The 24,471-nt window shown below is 43.2% G+C and overlaps 1 protein-coding gene across 1 annotated transcript in view; it reads right to left on the bottom strand.

The window, feature by feature from the left end:
• Positions 1-6,729: 6,729 nt before the first annotated feature.
• Positions 6,730-24,471, bottom strand: part of T265_13030 (hypothetical protein) — a gene marked incomplete at both ends in the record, with an annotated part of 83,451 nt that continues 65,709 nt past the window's right edge. Inside the window, 3 exons of the mRNA XM_009166822.1 lie at positions 6,730-7,892; positions 15,089-15,163; positions 20,795-21,036. Of these exons, the coding sequence (XP_009165086.1) occupies positions 7,779-7,892; positions 15,089-15,163; positions 20,795-21,036 (431 nt within the window). The remainder of the gene's footprint in view (positions 7,893-15,088; positions 15,164-20,794; positions 21,037-24,471) is intronic.

Here is a 24,471-nt window from a genome sequence, read left to right as displayed (position 1 = left end):
CCTTGAAAAACTGTCATCACGTATTCCACTCTTGAAGCCATCTCTCATGCATTCACAGGTCCTTTTTCTCTGCGATGTCTAAGTACAGCTCCGCACTCGTTAAGTTCATTTTTAGACGTTCTACATCTGTTATTCTGATACACGCAAATACGATACTACTGATGCCAGCAAAATGATGAAGCAGGACAGTGAGATGACGATCTCAAGTAGTCCTGTTTTGTTATTCTTAAGACAATTGAATTACCTTAGTTTATGCCAAACGGCAATAAACTTGACTAGTGACGTTTAGACTAACAGTCAAGGATACCTCGACTAAAGCAATTTCATTCCATGTATGTATGGGAGATTTCGCCCCGCACGTGCAGTTCGGAAACAACTCTTTCCATTCTCTTTACACAAACGTGCACGCTATATTTTGTTGTAGCAGTTGGCAAACCGCCACATACTGACGGGTTACCTGAACTGATACCATACGACTATATACGTAAATCGTACGAAGACGGACTCAAGGCGAGTAGCTACATTGTTTTGAACTTTTAAGTAAGCACTTGTTTCGCACACAAAATGTGAATAAAAAACGAAGTAAGGGTTCAGCTGAAGGTACACGATGGTATTGCAGTAACCTTCCATCCAGGCTTCCGGTCGTGGAACGAAAAATCTCTATAGCATGTTGCCTTTAGAATATCAGGAGGATTCAGCGAGAGACGAATCAGAGTTCTCTCAGATGTGATACAACTTCACAAAAGCTCAGCTTACAAATATGGTTTCACATGCGCATTAATTGCGATTGTTTCAAAGAATTCCGAGACAAGTCAACTGCGATTGATGATGTTGACAACTAACTTCGGAACCGTCATTGTGAATTACTTTTTGACAAAACAGCAAGTGAAAATTCGGAGTTTGTCAGTTTCTAACGAATAACTAGGACCAACTGCGGAGAAACCAGCTGCCAAGTAAGATTCCCCACTGCGAATTTCAAAGCACTATTGCGATGTTTCTCAAGAAACTTTGGCATATCGGAGCACAGGTTAAATGTATCAAAAGATGGGTTAAACTTGAATGTAGGTGTAAGGAAAGTGAATAACTGAAAGTTCACAACATCTTTCTCACTCTCCCGGTAGAGAACAGGACTCCAAGAAATCGAAATGCGTCACACTAAACATAGTTTTGAGCGACGACCATTCAGATTTTATGAAAATCTAGTTTTGTTGAGATTCACTATATGTTTTCATCCCGATAACTTTGAAATGGTCAAATCTAAAAACGTTGTCTTTTCCTCAAGTTACTAATCTATTGTAAAGGTGCTGAACTACGGCGACTTCTTCGGAAACGTGTTAGCCTTGGCAACACAGAAGATGATAAACAAACAAAGACTAATCAGGGGCCCACATGGTAGCTATCTTCGATAATGCAGTTACTTGTGTCGTTTCAAAAGTGTCTGCATATCAACCAGTGGCTCTCAAACTACTTTGGAGCATGCGCCATGAATTACAGTCTATTGTGAAACGCAGCCTTCTGTCCAGATTTTGCTGAAAATTCCTCAGCTACTCGTTAGTAGTCAGCAGAAGTAAGTTACAAACACTACTGCAATGGGTCTTGTGACCGGATATTACTCATTCTAAAAAGTTACTGATTTTTTAAGATAATCGTTGGAATGTTTTCATTTCCAGTTACAGGAAATGCCTAGTACTCTCCTACTTGCTTCATCTGATCAGTTCAATCAGTGACCGATGCTAAAACGTCACTCAAGAATCACGTTCGAACAAGGAAGGCAACGTACGAATTGGCAAACTTGCTACCTTAGGATAAAGGTGGTACACAAGTGTTGGAACATCTCGATTTGGTCGTTGGAGATGTGTGTTATTAGGAAATACGATGATGCATCAGTAAAATGAGTCGATTACGATGGAAATAAGATGGTGACCAGAGTTATTTTACCACCCAGTAACGGTTTAAAACTGGCGACGATGATTACGGAGGATTCAGTTTACTGTTCGGTTTGTAAGCAGGTACGTTTTGGATGTCTCTTCCTTTCAGTGGAATAGAGAAGCCAGTTCAAAATTATATGCCTCTTGCAATCTGCTAATACCGTTTTGGTAAACAATCTCAAACTCTGAGACAAGGATCAGAAGAGAATTCAGTTTATCCGCATAGCTGTTCCATAATCAGAGTCAATAATATTGCAAAGACGCATCGTACACTGAGTAAAGTGGGTTGCCCTATTCATACTGCACTTAACGAGGATGACGTTGGCATAACTCATGGTACTTCCACCCGGTAGTCTGCTGGAGATTGCTGGAGAATTGACATATGGTTTGATCCTGTGATGAGATAAAACCACACAAGTCGAGAAAAGCAAAATGTCGGATTATACACCCTTAGGCATTTTCTGGTGTGGCCTGGGTACCTGATGCAACGTGAAAGTTTCTCCATTTGTCCGACAGCTCTTTCAACATGTCTTTCCACTTTGTAATTTGACTGCTGGTTACGTCTATACTGCATAGGGTGGTAAGGCATCGACGAGGAAGTAATAGTCGCAATCTTCCTTGAGTCTTAGGCCCGTGTGCATTTCCGGCCCCATACATAAGCTACATATGAACCGGAATGGATGTAGCCTGAAAACACGCAAACTGCAGCCCGATTAAAATGGTCCTTGCACTGCCTACTTGCGAACCAGTTATCAGCAAGGGTAGTAATCGAACAAATAGACAGAAGACTGAATAGTGATTCTGACTACTTTTTAACGTCTGAATATGCGCAGCCCCCCATGAATTGTCACGTGGTTGCTGTTTTTACGGGGCGATGATGGTCAATTTTAGCTTTGGTCTAATGGTTCAAACAATCAGGACGATGATGAGTCTAGTTCACCCTTAAATCAGTCGCACAGTCAAAACAGCCACCACACTGGCAAGCAGTAGGCGCATGACGACGGATCGCTCACGCCACCTGGCACAACGACAGCAACAGGTGGATTGACCTTTTGACATACGTCGAGGTGACTAACCACAGCGCAGATCTTTGGTGAAACTAGAGTGGCAGCTTAAGTTGTTGAACCTTTAATCGAGGGAGCCGTCAAATGTACTGTGACCATTTAGAAGTGGTTCAGACAGTGATGATTTTAAAGAGGTAGACCTCTTGTGACTTCAAATAACTTTCGTGGTATTTAGTATGTTATGGGCTGTATTCCCACTTGAAAAAGAGGGAGACCCCTGTGACTTCAAATAACTTTCGTGGTATTTAGTATGTTATGGGCTGTATTCCCACTTGAAAACGTCATATTTACGAATAACCAAATGGAGGACGTTTATGTATATATACATGAATTGTACGTGAGGTGAGCCCGACTGTATGTGACCGGGTCGGTCACTTTTTCGGCCAGGGAATTTCGAATCACATTTCAGCCTTGACAGCCAATTTTGCTCGTTAACAAACGGTAGGATTTTGACGTAAATGAAACGTACATGTGAAAGAAATTCATCTTCTAAAGACCAATAGTTTTTGATAGTCATTTTTCAAACGAATCCAGCGCTGGATAAAAGCCTTTGATAGGATTTAAACGCTGAAAGTAACTTGACTTCGGATCTAGTAGAACATCCGTGATTTACCAAGTAGTGTATCTCCTTACACAGTACAACCTCCCTATTCAGTATCTGTTCGCCCTTATTGGATCTCTCAACCACGTTTTCTCCTTGTGCGCCAAATTGGAGTTTTGTGGTAATTTACAAATCGAATCGGTCCAGCAAGTGCAGTTGAGACATAAACCTATAAACCACAAACTAAACTATAAACCAGAGATGTAACTCAGGATTAGCAAAGTCTCCTACCAACACCAATTTAGCTTGCAAACGAGTGAACAGTTCCAAGACGAAAACAGTCTTCTATCAACTGTTGTATCTGGCTCCATAATTACAACCGACTTTATTCACACTGTGACAAGTGCACGAGCGGCTACCAAGACGATTTCAGTCCAGGAATATGAAGCGAAATCCGCCGTTCGAAGTACACTTTTGTTTGGTCTGTTCAATGTGGTTTAATAGTAAAAAAATACACCGAAATATTGCACGCACGGAGAGTTAATACACATAGCGATTTGTCTTAGATGGAATTCCTCTGTGACCCAAAGATGATAAAAATCGCTCACTCTCTTAGGTGCGTAGGTTCCATGCCACCCGACGGAGGTATGAGAGTTTATATACTGTCAGGGTGCCTAAGCCCAGACAGGTACACTTGTGATGCAGGATATTGGTACGAGCTAAAAAACTTCTGGTAAGTTAATCATTGCCTTAATGAGCGAGCAATCTGAGGCTCAATGTGACCTTGTCAAGCTTTAGCCAGGCAGTCTTGAAGAGTATAAACACACGACTGCTGTGTGCTTCAAATAACCATTCCATTGTGCTTATTATGTGATTTCACATCGTGCTGCCAGGCTGAACTTTCCCGTTTGAGTCCGCAACTGCCGAGACGACTAACAGACACAGATGCCAATCTGCAATGCCGATCACGAAATCATTATTCACTGAGCCGAGGAACAATCATTCGAGCTGGAATCTCAGATGAATATATTGAGTTAACGAATTATGGTGGAGATTATATACTCTAAAAGTTAGCATCCCACACAGTCTTACGCCTGATAAGTACTTGTTCATTGAAAAGTACCCGGCCAAGAAACTGCCATGCACTGAGGACTATGTAACTTGCAGACGTCTTTTTGCCCATCCTTGTGCTAAGCGTACAAAATATGATTTGGCAACGAAGTATTAAAATACTAACCAGTAAACTCACTCAGGTTGAAAACTACCTTCTTCCCGTATGAGGATTCATCTCACCAATGGGTAATGGCACTAGCAGACGTGACTCAGCAAGGCAGTTAAAAGCACTCATGCACAATAGCTATCACCTACGGTGCGTAGCTCTCCGGTCTCCCGTTTCCGCAATTAACAAATCGGATTTGAAACAAACCCAGAGATTATGTCATCATCTCCGATGTCTAGCCGGGGAGAAAAACTCCCGGACCTATTCCCAGCGGATGTGCAATTACCAACCGGATGAGAGAGCAAGATTTGTAATACCCCATTTGCAAACCTATTTGGTTATATGGGAGACCCACCTGAAACGCAGCTGAATCTCTCGTTTTTGGTGGTTTTAAGTTTAAGTAGGTTCAAGTAGAACATACGTTTGACGGACTGTGCCTACCTGATGAGCGCCAAGAAGGGCGAAACGGGTCGTGGGCTGTCGAAGAATTTTCAGCAACCTTATGAGTAGTCTATTAGGTCAATAAAATTTTTTTGTTTTCGCAAAACCTACCTGGCTGTCATAGTCATACAAAAATACTACACCAGTGGCTTTTCACGCTTCACGGGGCGGGAATGCCATCGGTTTTAAACTGTGTGGCGGTAGAAGGCGTTATTAGTGCTACAGCACTCTCAGTAAGTGAAATCCACCTAAGCAGCACCTCGAGGGCGGCATTGTGAAAACGACAGTTTCATTGATTGCCGAAGTGAAATTTCGAAAGGTGCAATTTCGCGACTCATAATTTTCCTGTGGTGTGAATCCAATGTGAACACAACCCGTAATCCATCTGCAGAGCAAAAAGCATAGCACAACTGCTCAACGGTCACATCTGTGGCCTTGACCACATTCTGGCTCAACCACGAGAATTGTGAGTCCACAAAGAAGGACACACAAAACGAAGTTCTCTACTGGCCACTGTCTAGTCCTGCACAAACAAACACCACGGAAGCACTGAGTGAAGACTGACCTGTGCAGTAAATGAACTCACTGAAGAAAATGCCCTTGTGCGGATTTCGAGCAGACTAGTGTTTTGGCAAATTTGAGAAAAACTATAGATGATATATGACACTTACACACGAATTTTTTCTGAAACGGATCATCATAAACGAGAAATTCAGCTGGATTCGGCTGAATCTCTGATCAAAACCGAATTAGTGTGCAAACGAAAATTGGTCGAAAACGTTCTAGTTTTTGTTCGAGTAGAACATAAGACTGACGGAAAATCGGGGACTATGCCTACTTGACGAGCCCCAAGAAGGGTGAAAACGGTCGTGTGTTGTCGGAGAGTAGTGTATTATGTCTACATAGACGATAATGTTTGGTTTACTGCTTTTCCTCGAATATTGACGCTCATTCAATATCCTTGTTTTCACGATCAAGCTTCAGCCTTGAAGTGGCTGAAGAAAAAACCTCTCTTCACCATTTCCAGGTTTTGGCTTCGTTTTGGGCCGAACTTCCAAATGAGCAATAACTCAAAGTCAGCAACAGTCAAGACGCTCCCCTGTGGGCATTAATACTAAGCTGTGTTTTCGAATGAATGAATAAACACAAGCGTCCGTTATAAAAAAAGATGGTGGCTAGGGAGTAAAAGTTCTGTCTATCCTTCTCTGCACACGAGGGCCACCAGAACTCACACGAATTTTACCGCATCGAAGGAGCGGTCATAGACCGAACATATGCAGTGGAGATCCTGTTGCGCAGACAGGTTACGTGCATCAAGAAAGAGAACGCATTTGTCTGGCATTGTTTTGATTGCTTTTTGGAAACACATGACGAGCAGTAAACTCATCCAGGAGCAATGCCCTAGCGAACTTAATACTTATGAGAGTCACAACGCGTCGAACTAGGTGCAGGTGACCTTTGAAGCAGCCAACTTCCTCAACATGCCGTGTCAGGTGGTGAGTCACTGTATGTTCGTCCTCGAGACCCTTAAAAATTGCCAAGGAGTATGCTTTAGGTGAGAATGGCGGGTTTTACAAACTAATTTGAAACAATATATTGAATCGTTCGAATGACTCAAAGTAAACAGGTGTACAAAAACCAATGAATCGTAACCATTATTGCGCTTCAACAGAGTGGAGCTAGGGGATATGGACCAACAGAATAAGAGAGAGAGAGAAAGCTCCCGAGAAGTGGTGCGCCTATGGTGACAAAGGCTGCACGACGATAAGGGTACAGAGGGACGGCAAACATTCTATGAGGGGTGTGGTGGTTGTGCAGAGCAATCCGAGGGACGTAATGACTTTGTTCCATCGACCGATCCATGATAACAGTGTGAGTACAATACATCTTGAACATCTAGGATGTAAACACCTGACATAAAGGATAGCGGCGTGATAGCTCAACATCTCTCTGACAGCAAACAAAACACGGTGAACAGCGTACTGAGTCAAAACTACCGAAGCTTGTAAGGATAATTTTAGTCAGATCTAGGGGTGCTATTGAAATCGGGATGGGCATGGGACAAGGTGAATTTGCTTGTGATAATATATGGAACTGATCGACGGGGTGTGCGAGCCTACACAGAAATGAAGGAATACTGCTTGACCGAAAACCCGAAATAAGTGAAGTCAGTTGTTTGTGTGAAAGCTGTGTGGAGTATATACAAATCGTCCTTAGGATAGCACTTTAAGGGCGAATGCGAATCGACGGATGTGGCTGGCTGCTTCTAAAATGTTTGCTTCCAATAAGATGTGTTTCTGTGTGCATTGCCGAATGGGAAAATCACGAAAGTGTGGAGAACGAAATCAAGGAACTGAAGACAAAAAGCCACTGAAAGCACTGCAGTCAGCTAGACTATTCCTCCTCGTGTCACACATGATGGTAGAATGAACGGAGTGTACACACCTGGCTGGGTTCCTTTCTGTGTGTTTCACGGAGGACTGTCACAAGGAGACAAAATACATACGGCTGCGGAAAATCAGCGGCATTTTTGCTCGGAAACTGGAAGGTCGAACAATCCGTACGGTCGTATCCTTCGGCTGGAACTAGAACAATTCGACACGTCGTTTGAGATCATTGCGCTTCCACTCCGGAAGACGATAGAAGGCGGACCGTGAAAGTCGAAAGATGTTTTGAAATTCCTCCTCCGAAAGATACATCTAATAAAATGGAGATGGTAGCGGAAAAGTGAATGACTAATAGTCAGTGTTTTTTTGACATTAGTCTGAATGTAGGCACATTAAAATGATCTGTTGGAAACAGTGAATAGAAATGTTTCAGAAAGAAGTTTCGGAAAAATTGACGGGGACCAACACCTTTTCATCACAGTCCATATTAGCGGAATGAAGCTTTGCAATGGGGACAATCGAAGGTTTTCATCAAATGGGACAAAAAGACTGGCCCGTTGCGACTTGTTTTATCGTAAAATACCTGGAGTTCTGTGTGTTTCTACACTTTGTCACGCAATAATGTTGCATTAGAACATGGTGAGGTGCGCTCATCAGTTTTCTGGTTTGCTTACCAACGTGTTGAAAAAGCAGTCACTATTGATGAAGATCCAGAAGCCTGCTGTCTTCTGCGCAACAATGAAGTAAGGAATAATTGTTGACTGTGTAATTTTTTTAAATGAATTTCTCTACTCCATCCAGTTCGTGAAATTAGAATGTCCAAAAGATGATGCAGTCCAGGTTTCCACTGAAACACTTATCAATTCTAGGCATGACGTCAACTGAAAGTGCGAAATTGCTCCCGTTTAACATCATTCAGCATTTGATTCTTAAACATAAGGCTTTTGCTAATTTATCACTTAGCCTCCAACTCAACCACACACCCACGATTCTTCTCTCCTTCCCATCCACAATACCAGCTTTTGGTGGGACAGCCTGGCGGGGAAATATCCCTTAGAAGAAAAAAACGATACGTTAAACGAGCTGCAGGGACCTAGACAGAGCGGATGCTTAATTGATGTGGTTGAAATTACACACACATAGACATACTTATACTATCATGCTGCTGGACTCGAACGAGGATCATCTAATTTACTTCATTTATTTGAAGGAGAGGTTCTACACGAAAGTCCTTGAAAGTCAGATGAAATAGATCAGGTTCGGAAAGGTAAATGTCCGCGATATTTTCAGGCACATATGTGAGATCTCGGAAGAACACGAAAAATCCAGTGGGCGAGCGACAGCCAAACCAGTAAATGGAAAAATGAAATTGTGACTTCTTTCGCGATTTTCTCACATTTCAACTACAATGGTCCAATATCATTTCCGAACGCTTGAAAGAGAGCTCACTACATAGTTGGGACAATGCAAACAGGGCACAACACGGGGAATGTTACATTCATGGAACAAGCCTGCTAACGCGTTCTAACCTTAAGGATACTCCTTAATTGTGAATTTCAAACAGAAACAAGACACAGCACTCCACTTTTGTGACAAACCGTCAATAAAACAAACATTCGGGGTACCGCATTATGCTGGTGCAGCATACTACTCACAAGGTTGCTGAAAGCAACCTGAGACCAGGTAGAAAACTCGGGGACTGTACCTACCAAATAACCTCAGAGAAGGTTTAAACGGTCATGAGTTGTCAAAGGGTTTTCAGAAACTTCATAAGTATCATGTTCCGTCAAGAGATTAAGGGTCGGCACTTGAATGACGCCACTTTTCATGGGGATCCCAAAAACAAACCCCAGGGCTCTACGGAAATGCTCTATTTTTGAGTGTCTTTTCCACCTTGGGTTATCGGATAGTCATTCCCAAACGCCATGCCTTCCTAAGTTGCTTATAACGGGTTTGCATTTACTCGCAGCTAAGCGTAACTTCCGAAGACTATGGTTAGCGGGATTAGCCATTAGACCATTAGATGTAGACCGTTTTTTTACTGTGGGTCTCGCCACTAACATCACTGTTTAAATAGAGAACGAAGGGGTTACTGTACTGTCAAGGAAGGAGATTCCAAAGCATAAAATGCTGTCTTATATCGAATGAAAAGCACGAGCAACTAGTGGTGTGGGAAAACGTGCAACTACTACTTCCGCACGCTAGCCAGGTCAGATGTGTAGATGCCTGAATATAACGCTGAACGTTCAAAGCACACACAAACTCGATCATTACACCGAGGTATCCATTGAATGAACTGGGATATTAAGAGACGCCCTACGCTGAAGATGGTTATTACGTTGATCAGGACCACAAACAATCATAAGCTCCACTGAGTGATAAAGTAACCGAAAGTTGAAAGTTTATAAACGCACACCTCTTTTATTTGGTCTATCGAGTCACTTAGCTAGGACCTCCCCAAACCGAATATGTTTTTAATAAATATCGGCTCTTACAGAATGTATCTGTCTGCCTTATGATGCTCTTCAGTTTCTCCTCACCAAAGGCGTCATGCCCGGTCATGAGACAAAAATGAGTGCCTAATGCTTGGGTCACTTACGAATTTTTCGCGATTATCTGGTGACGAATACTGTGGAGAATGCTCAACAACCCTTCAGCACTTAAGATAATATCTACTGTAGCTGTGTTGGTATACGTTCACCAAACGTTTCAGAATGATTCCTTTTAGTAAAGTCTCCTCGCTCAACAAATACAGTTAACATGAAATTGACGGCACACAGATTTACAAAATTAAGTTCTACTATCCAATATTCCCTGAACCTGGTCTTTTTCTGCTCATTTGGAAGGAATTTCTCCTAATTCTTTTGACATACACAACAATTCTAGTTTGACATTTCGCTGGCGTCCAACTCGTCCATTTACAGGACGTGAAAAAGTGTTGGGGTGGAACAGTGTGAAATACTGTGTCACACAGATAATATGGTGTCAACCTTCTGAGAAAACCCAAGTATCGCAAAACGGGTGCTGTGGTAGTTTCCGTTCACCACATTCTTCCGCAGATGTAAAAAGTGTTTGGTCTAACCTAAACATGTAGAAAAAAGCAATGCGGATGGCGTACAATTTAGGGCATTTAAAGGGTTTTATATTTGAAGTCAAGTAGGTTTGGAGAATTTGAAGATATCGATTAAACTGCTGTGAGGCTGCTAGGATCAACAGTTTGCACTGAAACCGCAACAAACTTTTGGAGCCATAGCGCGTGGCATCCATGCAATCATCGGAAACTAGGAGAGCGAGCATTATGTTAAACCGCCTAAGCAAACTGTATGTAGGGGCGGGGCGGGATACACAAAATGTCATAGTGCTTGAACTGATTGTTCGAATGACTTCGACTTATGCCTAGGATGTTTGACTGGTTGAAAATATTCCCTACTGCAGCGAACAAGACTAGTCAGACATTTTTTCAAAACTAAAAGACCTTGAGCGAAAATACAGTGGCAGTCGGACATGCTGGGCACCGATTTACTACTGTTTGACACTTCGAATTCAAGCACAGCATTTCGAGTGCATGAATATCCCAAATACCTCCCACTGGAAACCCTTCAATTTCATAATCTTTCTGAACAATATAGAGCGCGCAGTTGACCAGAATAATTACCGCATAAAACATGTGGATTTTGACGTTACCGGTTGCAAGCTGCAACATAAGTTGTCATTGAGAGTCCTCCCTTCTTTATGAGGGGACTTAGCATTAGGCTAGTTGGCGGAAATCGATCACAGGCCTATCAGTCCTGTGCGTCGTTTGTCTGATAAAAACGTACGTGTTTTATCCATAACCACAAATGACCCGATGGATAAGTTCAAGCGAAATTTGTCGTGCAAATCAATGAACACTTGGAAACACTCTTGCTACCACATGGGACTATGCGACAAACACAGGAGGATTGTCGGTTCGTTTGCTGAGCAGGGCAGTTCGGATGCAAGTCTTCCACCGTCAACTGAAGCGACGACATCGGGGGGTTGTTATGTGGCGCAGGGGCGAAAAGTACTAGGTATAGACAGCTTCTAGACATGTATTACAGACGCAGTGCACTTGTTACAGACACAGTTCGGGGATAATCAATGCAAGTACCGGCATTTTTCTGCAAGGACACCTACTGGTGAACAAAGCTTGTCACAAGTGGGCACTAAGTTTCCGAAGAAACAGCTGAAATAACTATTCGTGTAAAACAGGTTGAATTCCCATATCACAGAAGGGCTGTAAGTGAAATCACACATTTAGCTTCGCTTTGGAATAATATAATATAAAAGTAATCATTCAGCTACAACATTCCTTCAGTGCATAGCTGTCACGCCGGCCGAAATAAGCACGAGAGCTGAGATATTGTCAGGTTGCCCGAGCGTTGACAGGAGCAGCCGAGATGCAGAGATTGTGATCGAATCACGGACCACTCAGTCAATAAGATCATGACTCAACCACTGACCTATCTCAGACTCGCCTTGGGTAGATGTTAGCTGCCCAAACGTTCTTTTGTATTCTTATGTTGTTTCGGTCAGAGTTAACGGAGTCGTTGACAAACAGGAGGACAGATTTAAGGTGGGTTGTTTCTCTGATTACTCGCAATTCCTAATTGCAAAGCCCGATGAATATGCTTTGTTGAGGGCAATAACCTAGAGGGACAAGTGGTGGAACGATGTTACTCAAGCTTCAAAAGAGTGGACTGGACTCAACTTGGAGATTGTGACTTTGCACGGGACGACCGGACTTATGTGCACGTAAATTTACAGCTCTGCCAGTTGTTCCGTTGGTTTATTGATTAGACCTTTTTTGGCAAACATATACATGTGAAAAGTAACAAAACTCAACCGTACGGATATTTCTACAGACTGATGACTATCGATAAAAGTCAGAAAAAACTAGAATCCCAGTCGGTGGAAGTTGGAAAGGAAGTTGAAGAAGCGATGTTATGAAGGCGTTTTCATCGAGAGCGATCAGTGTTGCATCCTCTAGAGAGCATATAAATCTAGACGAAGTATCATTCAATGCCACTCGACATTGGATCATCAGATTCGGGAAGTAAGCGAGTTAATCCAGAAAATGACAGGCTTTACCTTCATTCGCCTGAAGATCATCATGCGCAAAGGGCTTGGGGGACAAGAACTGTTAATATGGCCACCGTTTGTGGGCATTCCAGGTGGAGAGGGTCAACGAGTTCCGTTTGTTGGAGATGTAAATCACTCAGATTCTTCTTACTATAAGCAACACGCTTCTCAGTCATTCAATATAACTGCCGTGTGTTGTACAACTGTATAAAAATGCGCCGATCACGCACACATGTTAACAGTGGAGTCAAGTTAAAGAGCGTGGGCTTGGTCGGCGAAACTCAAAACACGAGTTCGTGACCAAATAGCGAAGTTATCTAGTAAGTTTACGAAGGGTAGCAGGGTGCGATTGGCATGCCGTTTCCGGTCAGGTTCTTTCTACTGACAAAATTTACTCCACACCTCACTTTGGAATTACACTAACCGTTCGGCTATTTGGAGGCCTATTGAGTTTTCCGAAATCTATCCGAATAAACTCGGTCCATGAGGACTATCCAGAGTGAACCCTTTCTCATCAAACAATTTGAAGTTTACTATAATCACGGCGGCGGATGACTTGCCATCCAGTTCGTTCTTAGATGTGATTTGCTTCGAGGCACAGTCATAGGTTCATCCTCTTCAAACACCGGTGTGGAAAAGATTGTGATAAGTTGCTCATTCTTCCAAAACACACTGCAGACTCAGTACACATGAGGACTCAGATTTGCCAATGGCAATGAGGTGCATACTCCACAAACTAACCTGATACACCAGGTCAGCGACTGCAGACCTGCATTAACCCTGGAGCATATCCAGACAGATTGAACAACAAATTAGTCGTTAACCCTTTGGTCAGTCCATTTGATTGTATTCAATCAGTTCCGCTACATTTAAAGTCACCCATTTCCGCTTGCATCTGAATAGTGATGACCTACCTTCAGTTCCCAAGCCGAACTAAATTATTTCAACACTGTTGAGAAATACGCACCTGATAAGCACTTCTTAACTGTCATATCTGGGTCACAAGTCATCTGCTATTCGTCAATTAAGCATCATTCGCTGCATGAGAGTAAATTTGTAAGTCCGATATTCCAAACATATGACATTCAAACAAGATAGTTTTATTGGCACTTCATATGAACAGCACACTTTAAAGGGCAAAACTTGATATCCCATAGGCCAATTAATCCACGTTTCAAAGCTGACAACTGTAGGCTGAGAATTGGGCGACATCCTTTTAAGCATATGGTAAACCCTTCCGATGTTTTGGTTTGTCGTCGGAAGTCTGCAGTGGAGGGTAACACATATGACGCTAATTATTCCTTTTGCGAAAAATGTATGTTGCGTGTAGACACACCCGGCAGATGGCATTCAGCCGACCTGCACGCAGTATGGGCTACAAAAGCGGGATGTTATTGCCGAGGCTCGAAAAAAGGCTAGACACAAGTCACGTGATGTCACGGTCGATGAAAAATAGATGGAAGGAAGAGAGTGAAACGATTCACTGATATGGGTGTGCTGTTCACCAGCATCGCGACCGTCAATTCCTCTGGTGTTTGATTGCATCTATCCAGCATCACAGAAAGGAATTACATTGAGTGACAATGAGAAGTAAAGGAATGCAAAGCAAATCCCTTAAAAATCAATTCCTCAAGTGTCTGAGGCGAGTGCCTTTACTAGGATAACAGTGGTTGGACAAATTTATGGTATGGGTATGAATCGCATCTGTCAAGGAGGGAGAAGATAGTCCTTAACTTGAAATACTATTCGATGCGCTGTCTGTCGATGGTAGGAAGCAGTAAAGATGGCGAGTCGGCCACACCTAGTTCACATCGGAAAACCATAAGTACGCCACATCTACAGGCTTGACGGAGGTTACCCGAAATCCAGTCAATCGGTCGCAACAATTCAATGCAGTTTTGACCGTATTTCGTGAGAATTCCAAAATCAATGAAGTACTCTAAATGCATTTGTTGCGAGTGGCTGCGAGAGTAGTAGAATTAGCATTCACATTGCGGCCACCTTCCAACTGACCGACAACTGTCCAGGATTGTCCAAAATTGTCCGTCGTGCCAGCTGACTGGGTAGGCCTCATAGACAGCTCAATCGATTGCAAAAATGAGGACAGTTAAATGTTTGTCGTTCGAGGCGTGGGGTAAAACAGTCGCATCGCTCAAAAGTGGAAACGTTCGCATGTTCAGATGTGATAAATAGGGTGCACTCAGCGCGCGCTGATGGAGTAAAGTACTGGCCTCGCACACCAGGTATCCGGGGTTCGAATCCCGCATGATCAGGAATATGGACTGCTGATACCCACTAATAAAAGCAAAACTCGAGTCCAGTGTTAGTCCGAGGGACTAATAATAATAAATACGTGAGGATACAACGAGGAACAGTAGTTATGTGACTATAGTTGCTAAGACACTCACCTCAAGGGACGTCCTGTCAATTCCTCTAGGCACCTTTGTGTCTCGGTAAGTTCGTAGTTGATTATACGGGATTACCTGAGAATAGCAGTGGAACAGGGAAAAATTAGGATTAGTGGGGGTGATACTATACTGAGGTGGAACAATGGATGGGAATCTGCTTACGGTGTTCACCTTTGAATAAATGCTCCCAAGTAAATTGGCACGTCTGGCACTGCCAAAGGATGCAGGTAGAACTATCCTGCTAACTGGACTAAATTTCGAAGCTCCTCCAAACTAGCATCATCGCATGCTCATACGGGACAACAAAACTCTTATTCCCATTGCCTGACCGTCTATTTCTGGACTCAGTGAAATACACGCGTCTATTGATCAGTATCGATCCGATTCACAGCGAATATCAGGACAGTTCCTGCGTCTATGCTAGTGGCGGGGTTTCACACAACCAGCGAATGATGGCACACGACGCAGATGGAATGTGCGTAGTCTGGACAGGAATCTTTGCGCTCGGTTAAAAAACATTCTGCGTGGTGCTGAGAGGTAAGCAAGTTGTTCGCTCTATTTCGGACTTCACTCTTCACGTGAAAAAATACTCGGTGTCCATCCATTCACAAACAAGGAATGTGAGAGCCCAATGCCGCGTGAGAAAAATGGAACAGCATGACTCCAGGAGGGAGGAATAATTTAGACATCTGAGAAAAAGCCGTCGTCGATTCGTCAAGCTCACCCGACGAGATAGACATCATAATATTCAAATGTGAATTTGTCTGGCTTTGAGATAGAAATAAGAAACCGGGAGAAATTCATCTTTCAATACAGTCGAAATGGAGACTTTGGAAAGGGGGGGGGGGGCAAAATTTTCTGGCTTTGGTCATTGAGTGGTTTGGGTTGTGTTTCAGATTCTAGCGCTACTGTGACTCTCAGAAAATATGGACAAGTAGGCTGAGCTAGTTCTATAAAGCATTTCATGTTCTAGTCTGTCCGGTTGTTCGTTCCAGTGTCAGATCGAGTGGTAGTCTCTATAACGGTAACATTTTAGAACAAACAAAGGAGACTTTCGGCTTATACCGGGGTGAGTTCCTCTCAAATTTGCTCATTAAGTCAGAAGCTGACGAGAATCACATTCGTGGAGAGTCACTCTTGCAGGATGCAGCTATCAGAACAATTGGGTGAATAACTAGCATTTTTGCATGGAACAATACCACTTTTCCTCCTTCATATTGCATACTGTCGTGAACTTACTTGTATGGTGCTGGGTCTCGATGAAGGCTTTTTCACCAGAGGGAATTTTCGACTTTAAACGGTTTCAGACAATTTTAAGTAACCGTATCCGCAGCTATTCTTCCCATTTAAGAATTACTTGATAAATTCTTGGTCCACAAATTTCGGCTTAGTAGTTCAGCGCAACCTCTTGGTCATGGGTAATTGGATAAAATCGCGGTGGACTGATCGTTCACGTTCGGTATATAGCTGCCATGCTACCCAAAAAAGGACGAAGACTTAAATACTGCCAGATTACTCAAGTCTAGACAGGAACAGCTGAAATGAAGAGGTTGGATTCGAATCACGGAACTTTTGGTCTGTAAGTTCGCACCTTAAGCATTGAGCTATTTCGGTGGACCCACACATACACTGGATATGGTGATCCTGTCATCTCCAGGATGCAGATAGTTTTCTTTGCTGTACTTCTTTGTATACTCCTGCAGGCAGTATCATCACGCTTTAAGAACAGACTGTTCTACAAACCATAAAGGCATACCTGTTGGAAGACATTATTAATCCTTGGAAATTTCAAGAAATCGGAGTACAAACGGATAAAGAGTTGTCGTTCTGATTAGATGGGTGTGCCACCAAGTGAGCTATTCGGGTTGCTGCTCCAAGTTACATTTTGGTGCTTCAAATGTGACTCGCCACGCATCTGCTTAATTGATGGACAGTTGAAAAATGCTGGCGCTAGTGGTCACACCTTTGAATAGTTTTCGATGAGCTCCAGGCATAGAAACCGTCCAGGTATTCAGGGGGTCAAATTGAGGCGGAATAAATGACAGGTGTGATATTTGAAGAACTACAAGTGCATACAGCACGTACAGCAAGAAAGAACCCTGGGGTCGTCGCGGTGCTAGCAACGGTGAGAATCTTGAATTCACCGTTACACTAACATCTGGATATCTCCGGGATCTTGGACATGGGCTAACCAGTATAAAAAGGGTATTCTTTCGCATAACCTTTTAAACTTTTACGAACGTGTGGAGAAGCTTCCTCGAAAACCCACCAAGTGAAGTTTCAGGATAAACGATTGTCAAACTAGATGTGTTTCCTGTCTGACTAATGTCAAATCATGGTTTCTGTAAAAAAAAACTTCATCAGTGACAACTCTGATGTCAAAACCCAAATTCCGTAGTCAGGAATGACGATGGAAGAGCATGTACAACCGAACATCAGTCCAGCTACACACTGAAACGAAACGAAAGGAGCACATATCTTATCTTTAAAAAGTACCGAAAAAAATCAGCCAAGTGCACTGAAGTCAGGACACAAGGCATTCAGTGTGCAAAGTTACAGTGTGGAAAAAAGACTTCGCGCCTCGTAGAGGATTTGAAGTGGGGAGGTTTTCTTCTCGCTTATTCGATGGTTAAGACCGGTCTCAGGTGCTGCGATTGTACGCAGCTAGATTTATTCGGGGAGGAGGAGCAAAGAAAATCATCCGAATTCCAGCTGAACATTTATCCCGACATAAAGGAAGCCTAGCAAGCTGACACAGGTGAATTAACCACTAGATTTAGCAGTGCTAACACTCTCGAAAGGACATTGTGAAGTGAAGGCATCCCTCAGATTGGTCCATTTTAGATTGGTTCTGTTTAGTGTTTATGATCCCTTAAATTCCCTCCAGGTGGTGTCTACATGGAGAAGCTAGTGGAGGGAACTTCGAGAAGTACACTCATTTGCTAATCAATTCGTTTTTCTCGGGAGACTCAACTAAATCTCTCGGTTATGATATTCTGCAGCTGAATGTGCTGTGTACAGGCCGTATCATGTTTCAGTTGGCACGATATCGGAGATATTCCAGTGTTTTCATAAAGAAAAGAACTCACAAGGTTGCTGTCGAGTTTTCAGCAACCCTTGCGAGTAGTTTTCTGTATGAAAATTGAAGGAACTCTTCAAATGTGACTGCTGACCAGCCGACAAGAAAACGATTCCGATTCGTTGGATGGGAAATTAATGGCCGCATACCTGGTCTTTTAAAAACTATTCTTTTAATTTGCAAAGACTGGGAACATGGCTAGATTACGGACGTTCACCGTTCGTCAGCAGTTGTATTTTCAGCTCTCCGTGACAAAACAAAAGCGTTTGCGATACTGACAGGAGCCCCGGACAAACCAACAGTCAACTTAGAAGCGTTGCGCGAGAAATAAATCGTTCAGAATATGGCCTGATCTGGGGAACACATGACCTTTCCCTTTATTGGAACTCACCTGGTGGGTCTAGATAAACCGGTTGCGTCCCTATCTGGTTACCAACTTCCGGCGATCGCTCTCTGGACCACCCATCTGCTGACCGGTTTGCACAGCTGACGGGTAGGATTAGATTTGACTGTCCGGGTTTCACCTGTAAACTATTCCAGTTTCTTATCTGCATGTCAAAAATTTCTCTGGGTTGCTCTCTCAAAAGTTCCAGTCTAACTTGCACATCCGCCCATAAACTAGGCGGCGCCAATGCAAGTGTGAACAGCCGTCCAACAGAAAGACGCTTATCACGGTTGGTTAAACACAAGTTTGAAATAGCCTTCCAGGTAACAAATATTCTCAGCAAAAGGCTTTACGGAACGCGACTTCAACTTAATAACTATTCGAAATGGAAGAAAAGGATGAAACGGAGGCCCGAATACAGTGCAACAGAGTGTACCTTGTCCAAAAAATATGATTACGTGAAAGTAATACGGAGTTCCCAAAGGGAATGCACATAGATTAGTTGGTAAATTGTGTGCCAAGTGTGCTAGCGAAGTAAAGTGCCTTTGATCAAGAGATACCGGATTGCTTTTATGCTCATGTGCAGTAGCGTGGTATAAATCACCGCCAAGTGTGTAGCGAAGTAAAGTACCTTTGATCAAGAGATACCGGATTGCTTTTATGCTCATGTGCAGTAGCGTGGTATAAATCACCCGCATATCTATTGAGATTTGCACCAAAAACAGCTGAGTGGCTAGACAAGAGAATTCCGATAACCTTTTCCGGACGATCCGATATGCGGGGCAGAATCACAACAAAAAAAGACCAATTAGACCAGCCATGGAGATCAAATGAGCACTACCGGGATAGAGTCAAACTACACGTCACCAAGTGGTACACTTAGAACTGAGAACGGCACTGATTTGTGTTTGTTAGGGCTCGTGTTGTTTTCGTGAATCGAATGAACTTATGGATGGCGGCTCATTACATCTTAGCGCACCTCATCCAATGAAATCATGAGGTGACCGAATGGGACTAGTGCGCTCCGTACAGCTTATTGATTAGTCAACGCAGGCGAAACAGGAAGAGTAGGTTGATGCAGAGTTCCCGCGATCAGATTGGTTGAAAAACGCAGAAAACACCACCGTACAATAGATTGAAATTCACTACACCCCTACCATCTCATCATCATCAACCAGGATACTGGTAAACCAGAACTGGTTACCTTTGCTTAACCGCCATTGAACCGGAAAAATGAGGTGTCCTAAACAGACTTGAAAATAAAAGGGAAGGTTTTGCGAAAAGCCCCACGATCCTACGATCAGTATCCTGGGACCTCACCGTAGATATCAGAATTAGTTTTCCGAGAGAAAATTTTGGTTTACGATTTGATTTACTCCTCAAAATGGGAACCACACAGAGCAAATCCGTGAATTTCAGCCTAAATTTGAACATCAAACTGTACATGCATCACCAGAAACAATCATTTGCAAGATGGGATGAATCCCCTTTCATCAACGATTTGACTGCTGACTGATTGTTTGTCGCAGCACACTTTATTTCTATTTGCAGATGACAAGCAGCGATTGGATTTCGTAAAAATTAAAAAGACCTGATGACACCAAAACAGAGTACAATAGGTACTAAGCTTTCGACGAATTTTGGTCAGTCTTCAGCTTGCACTTGCATTAGTGTACATCACAAGGTGAGTTGGATATTTTTGAGGTGCTTTACATTGATTATTCAAGCAGAACGGAATGCTCACAGAATCCCGACTCAGAGAGGAACGATTTCACAAGCTTAACATGTATCTGAGAAGTTGTTACTCGTGTAGTCAGGCATTACGTGATCACGAGATGTCGTTTCTGTGATTGAAGATAAAGTGGCACTATGCACTGTTCAAATGTGAGTTAGCCACACTGCTGATTAGCTGTTCAAACAACTAGCCGACAGGTCGTGGGTTCCGGACTCCTTGGAGTTTCTTGAGATGTGCAGTGCTGATGATTCTAAGTGCATTTCGGCTATTTAACATAAATTGGCTACACTTACAGAACGCCATTCACTAAAAGGAAAGTCATTTGTAATGTACTTAGAAAGGCACATTAGGTACAGTCTACTGTAAGGCTGAAATCCTAGTGATCGGTTAGGCTTACCGATCACCGTAAAAACACTAACAAAGTTATGTGAATCGCTTAAGAAAAGTTCTGTATGCATCCTTCACGCTCTGCGGGTAAACCGGCAAAATACAATCCTTTGAACTAACCTTTGGTGGGGGAGTGTCGGGTTTGTGAAAAGCTGCGCTTGGAGGAGGTGGATAACGCACATGTGGATAGCTCAGCTGATTGGTTGTGGAATCGAGCAAATCACCTGCAGAATCCGCACACCGGTTTCGTGCGACGCGTGAAGTAAAGGGAGGTACCAGGGAACTCACGGTCTCCGTGCCAGATGCCTGATGATTTGTGTGTAAGGTATGCACACTGTGATAGTATGGCCTGGAAGTGGGTGCTGGGAACAAAACAAAGTGGACAGGGTCAATAACATCGACTTTATTGGGGGTAGGAAGTCACGTCATTATCCGGTGCATGACCTGTGTATGTTTGAAACTGCATACACTTCCCGAATAAGACTTAACCTCAATAAGCAAAAACCCATGGGAAGTCTAATGAACCTAATGATGAGTGTAGAGAATTTAGTTCCGTTGTGCTAGCTGTGTTGTATGCAACTGCTCATCGGGAGCACATGTGATTTTTTGGCAAGGTTTTTTTTAAATCCGGAGATTGTTTTGTTGAAAAAGATGGGCTATTATAAGGCACTTGAGTCTATGGTTTCTACTGGAATTCGGTTACAAATAAGTCAGTTAAAAAATGATGCAGTTCAACTGTTTTCACGCGTTGGTCTTTGATTTAAATCCTCCACGTAGTTAAATACAGATATGGTTGTTCATGCGTAGAAACGATTCAAGATTTTCAACAAATGCACCCCAATTTCACTTCCAAGAGAGACTCATCCAAGCTGAATCTTCCATTCATAATGTTCTTCAACTGAATGTGCTGCATCGGGACAGCCTCACGTTTCATTTGTGGCATTATTCGAGATATAGCAGTACATTTTCATAAAGGAAATTACCCACAAGGTCACTAAAAACTCTTCGACAGCCCACGACCATTTTCGTCCTTCTTGGGGCTCATCAGACCGCAATCAGTCCGATTTGGGTTCAAGTAGAACATGAGGTTGACGGAAACTCGTGGACTGCGCCTACCTGACGAGCCCCAAGAAGGGCGAAACCATACGATGTTTTTTAGCCATAGAAGCATGTTCATTGAGACGCCATCGAAAAGATGGCGAACTGTTAAGTAGAGTAACGATCATTTTTACGAACAAACCGGAATAGCTTACTGTATTAACGCCGGTGTCATTAGGTTATCATTAACCGAGGTTAAAGGAAACTGGACGTATAAATTACAACCGAGGGTTTTGTGGTGGAAGTTGAGAGTAAGGACTAAAGGTGCTCATACTGATGGGGAATTGTGATAAAGGTCAGAGTGAGGCAGACAACATGTATTGTTTAGCCGTAGCACCATTCCGGCGCCTAACTGCCATGCCACCCGAAGGTTGCACGAGGGTTGGGATACTGTCAGGTTGTCCAAGCAGGGGAAGTGGAGAGGCAGAGGTCGGGTTCGAACCACAGACCTTGCGGTCAGTAAATTCGCGCTCTAACCACTTGGACCATCTCGCCCCGGCAGACAGCGTAGATTACAAACGAGTTTGCATGAAGGGGCGTTGCAACCACACACATGATCGTGGACACGTACGCTAACCGGGCGTAGACAGGGGTTAAAACGAATAGGAATTCACTCGGACTGCGCCTGAATGACTGAATGCCCACCTGAAAATCTGGGCTTTCAAGAAGTTTAATTAAGGAGCCAAACTCAGACCAGGTGGATTCGATGCAATTACCTGTGAATAGAGTGTTCCGGGGTTTTGATCTGTCTAACTACCATGGTGACCATTGAACTTGAACATTTAAAACGGACGAGGCATACTCAAGTTTATCGATCTGGGGAGGGACTATCGTCTCCCGTGGAGCATTGGTGGCTGACACGCCAAATTTAGGAGGGTGGCTTTGTCCACCTGGTCTAAGGGACAACGAAGACAGATGTTACAGTTCTTGGGCGACGAACTGACGGCTCTTCCGCGGCTGTTTGAAGCCACTTCCAAATCGTGGAAGTAAACCTATTCCACATGGGTTTATGAAACACCTGTATGGTAGGTTCTTAGCTGCTCAGTCGAACTGTTCATTCGGCTTGACAAATCCTCTGCAAACTTTCAGTAATATGTTGTGTAACCAAGCTGTTAGGTGCATACAAACCCACAGGTGTGGCCCACCACTGAAACCGATGAAGTCACCTCAGTTGGTGGTGAAACCACATCTATCCGTAAAATAAACAATGTCAGCTACCTTTGCCGATTGAAATAGCTGTTAATTGAATATGTGAAGCGCAAGATCGTGTTCGATCCCCGTGTTCGTACAGTACCTGGTCACCAATAAGCCTCGGATAATGAATGACGCTGGTCGAGCTCGTTCCAGATGACAAGCAGCGATTGGATTTCGTAAAAATTAAAAAGACCTGATGACACCAAAGCAGAGTACAATAGGTACTAAGCTTTCGACGAATTTTGGTCAGTCTTCAGCTGGCATTTGCATTAGTGTACATCACAAGGTGAGTTGGATATTTTTGAGGTGCTTTACATTGATTATTCAAGCAGAACGGAATGCTCACAGAATCCCGACTCAGAGAGGAACGATTTCACAAGCTTAACATGTATCTGAGAAGTTGTTACTCAAGTAGTCAGGCATTACGTGATCACGAGATGTCGTTTCTGTGATTGAAGATAAAGTGGCACTATGCACTGTTCAAATGTGAGTTAGCCAGACTGCTGATTAGCTGTTCAAACAGCTAGCCGACAGGTCGTGGGTTCCGGACTCCTTGGGGTTTCTTGAGATGTGCACTGCTGATGATTCTAAGTGCATTTCGGCTATTTAACATAAATTGGCTACACTTACAGGACGCCATTCACTAAAAGGAAATTCATTTGTAATGTACTTAGAAAGATACATTAGATACAGTCTACTGTAAGGCTGAAATCCTAGTGATCGGTTAGGCCTACCGATCACCGTAAAAACACTAACAAAGTTATGTGAATCGCTTAAGAAAAGTTCTGTATGCATCCTTCACGCTCTGCGGGTAAACCGGCAAAATACAATCCTTTGAACTAACCTTTGGTGGGGGAGTGTCGGGTTTGTGAAAAGCTGCGCTTGGAGGAGGTGGATAACGCATATGTGGATAGCTCAGCTGATTGGTTGTGGAATCGAGCAAATCACCTGCAGAATCCGCACACCGGTTTCGCGCGACGCGTGAAGTAAAGGGAGGTACCAGGGAACTCACGGTCTCCGTGCCAGATGCCTGATGATTTGTGTGTAAGGTATGCACACTATGATAATATGGCCTGGAAGTGGGTGCTGGGAACAAAACAAAGTGGACAGGGTCGATAACATCGACTTTATTAGGGGTAGGAAGTCACGTCATTATCCGGTGCATAACGTATGTGTTTGAAACTGCATACACTTCCCGAATAAGACTTAACCTCAATAAGCAAAAACCCATGGGAAGTCTAATGAACCTAATGATGAGTGTAGAGAATTTAGTTCCGTTGTGCTAGCTGTGTTGTATGCAACTGCTCATCGGGAGCACATGTGATTTTTTGGCAAGGTTTTTTTTAAATCCGGAGATTGTTTTGTTGAAAAAGATGGGCTATTATAAGGCACTTGAGTCTATGGTTTCTACTGGAATTCGGTTACAAATAAGTCAGTTAAAAAATGATGCAGTTCAACTGTTTTCACGCGTTGGTCTTTGATTTAAATCCTCCACGTAGTTAAAT

Source organism: Opisthorchis viverrini (assembly GCF_000715545.1).
Source record: "Opisthorchis viverrini unplaced genomic scaffold opera_v5_32, whole genome shotgun sequence".
NCBI classification, from domain to species: Eukaryota; Metazoa; Platyhelminthes; class Trematoda; order Opisthorchiida; family Opisthorchiidae; genus Opisthorchis; species Opisthorchis viverrini.
Note: the sequence above shows the minus strand (reverse complement) of the source record. Positions and strands in the feature narration are given on the sequence as shown.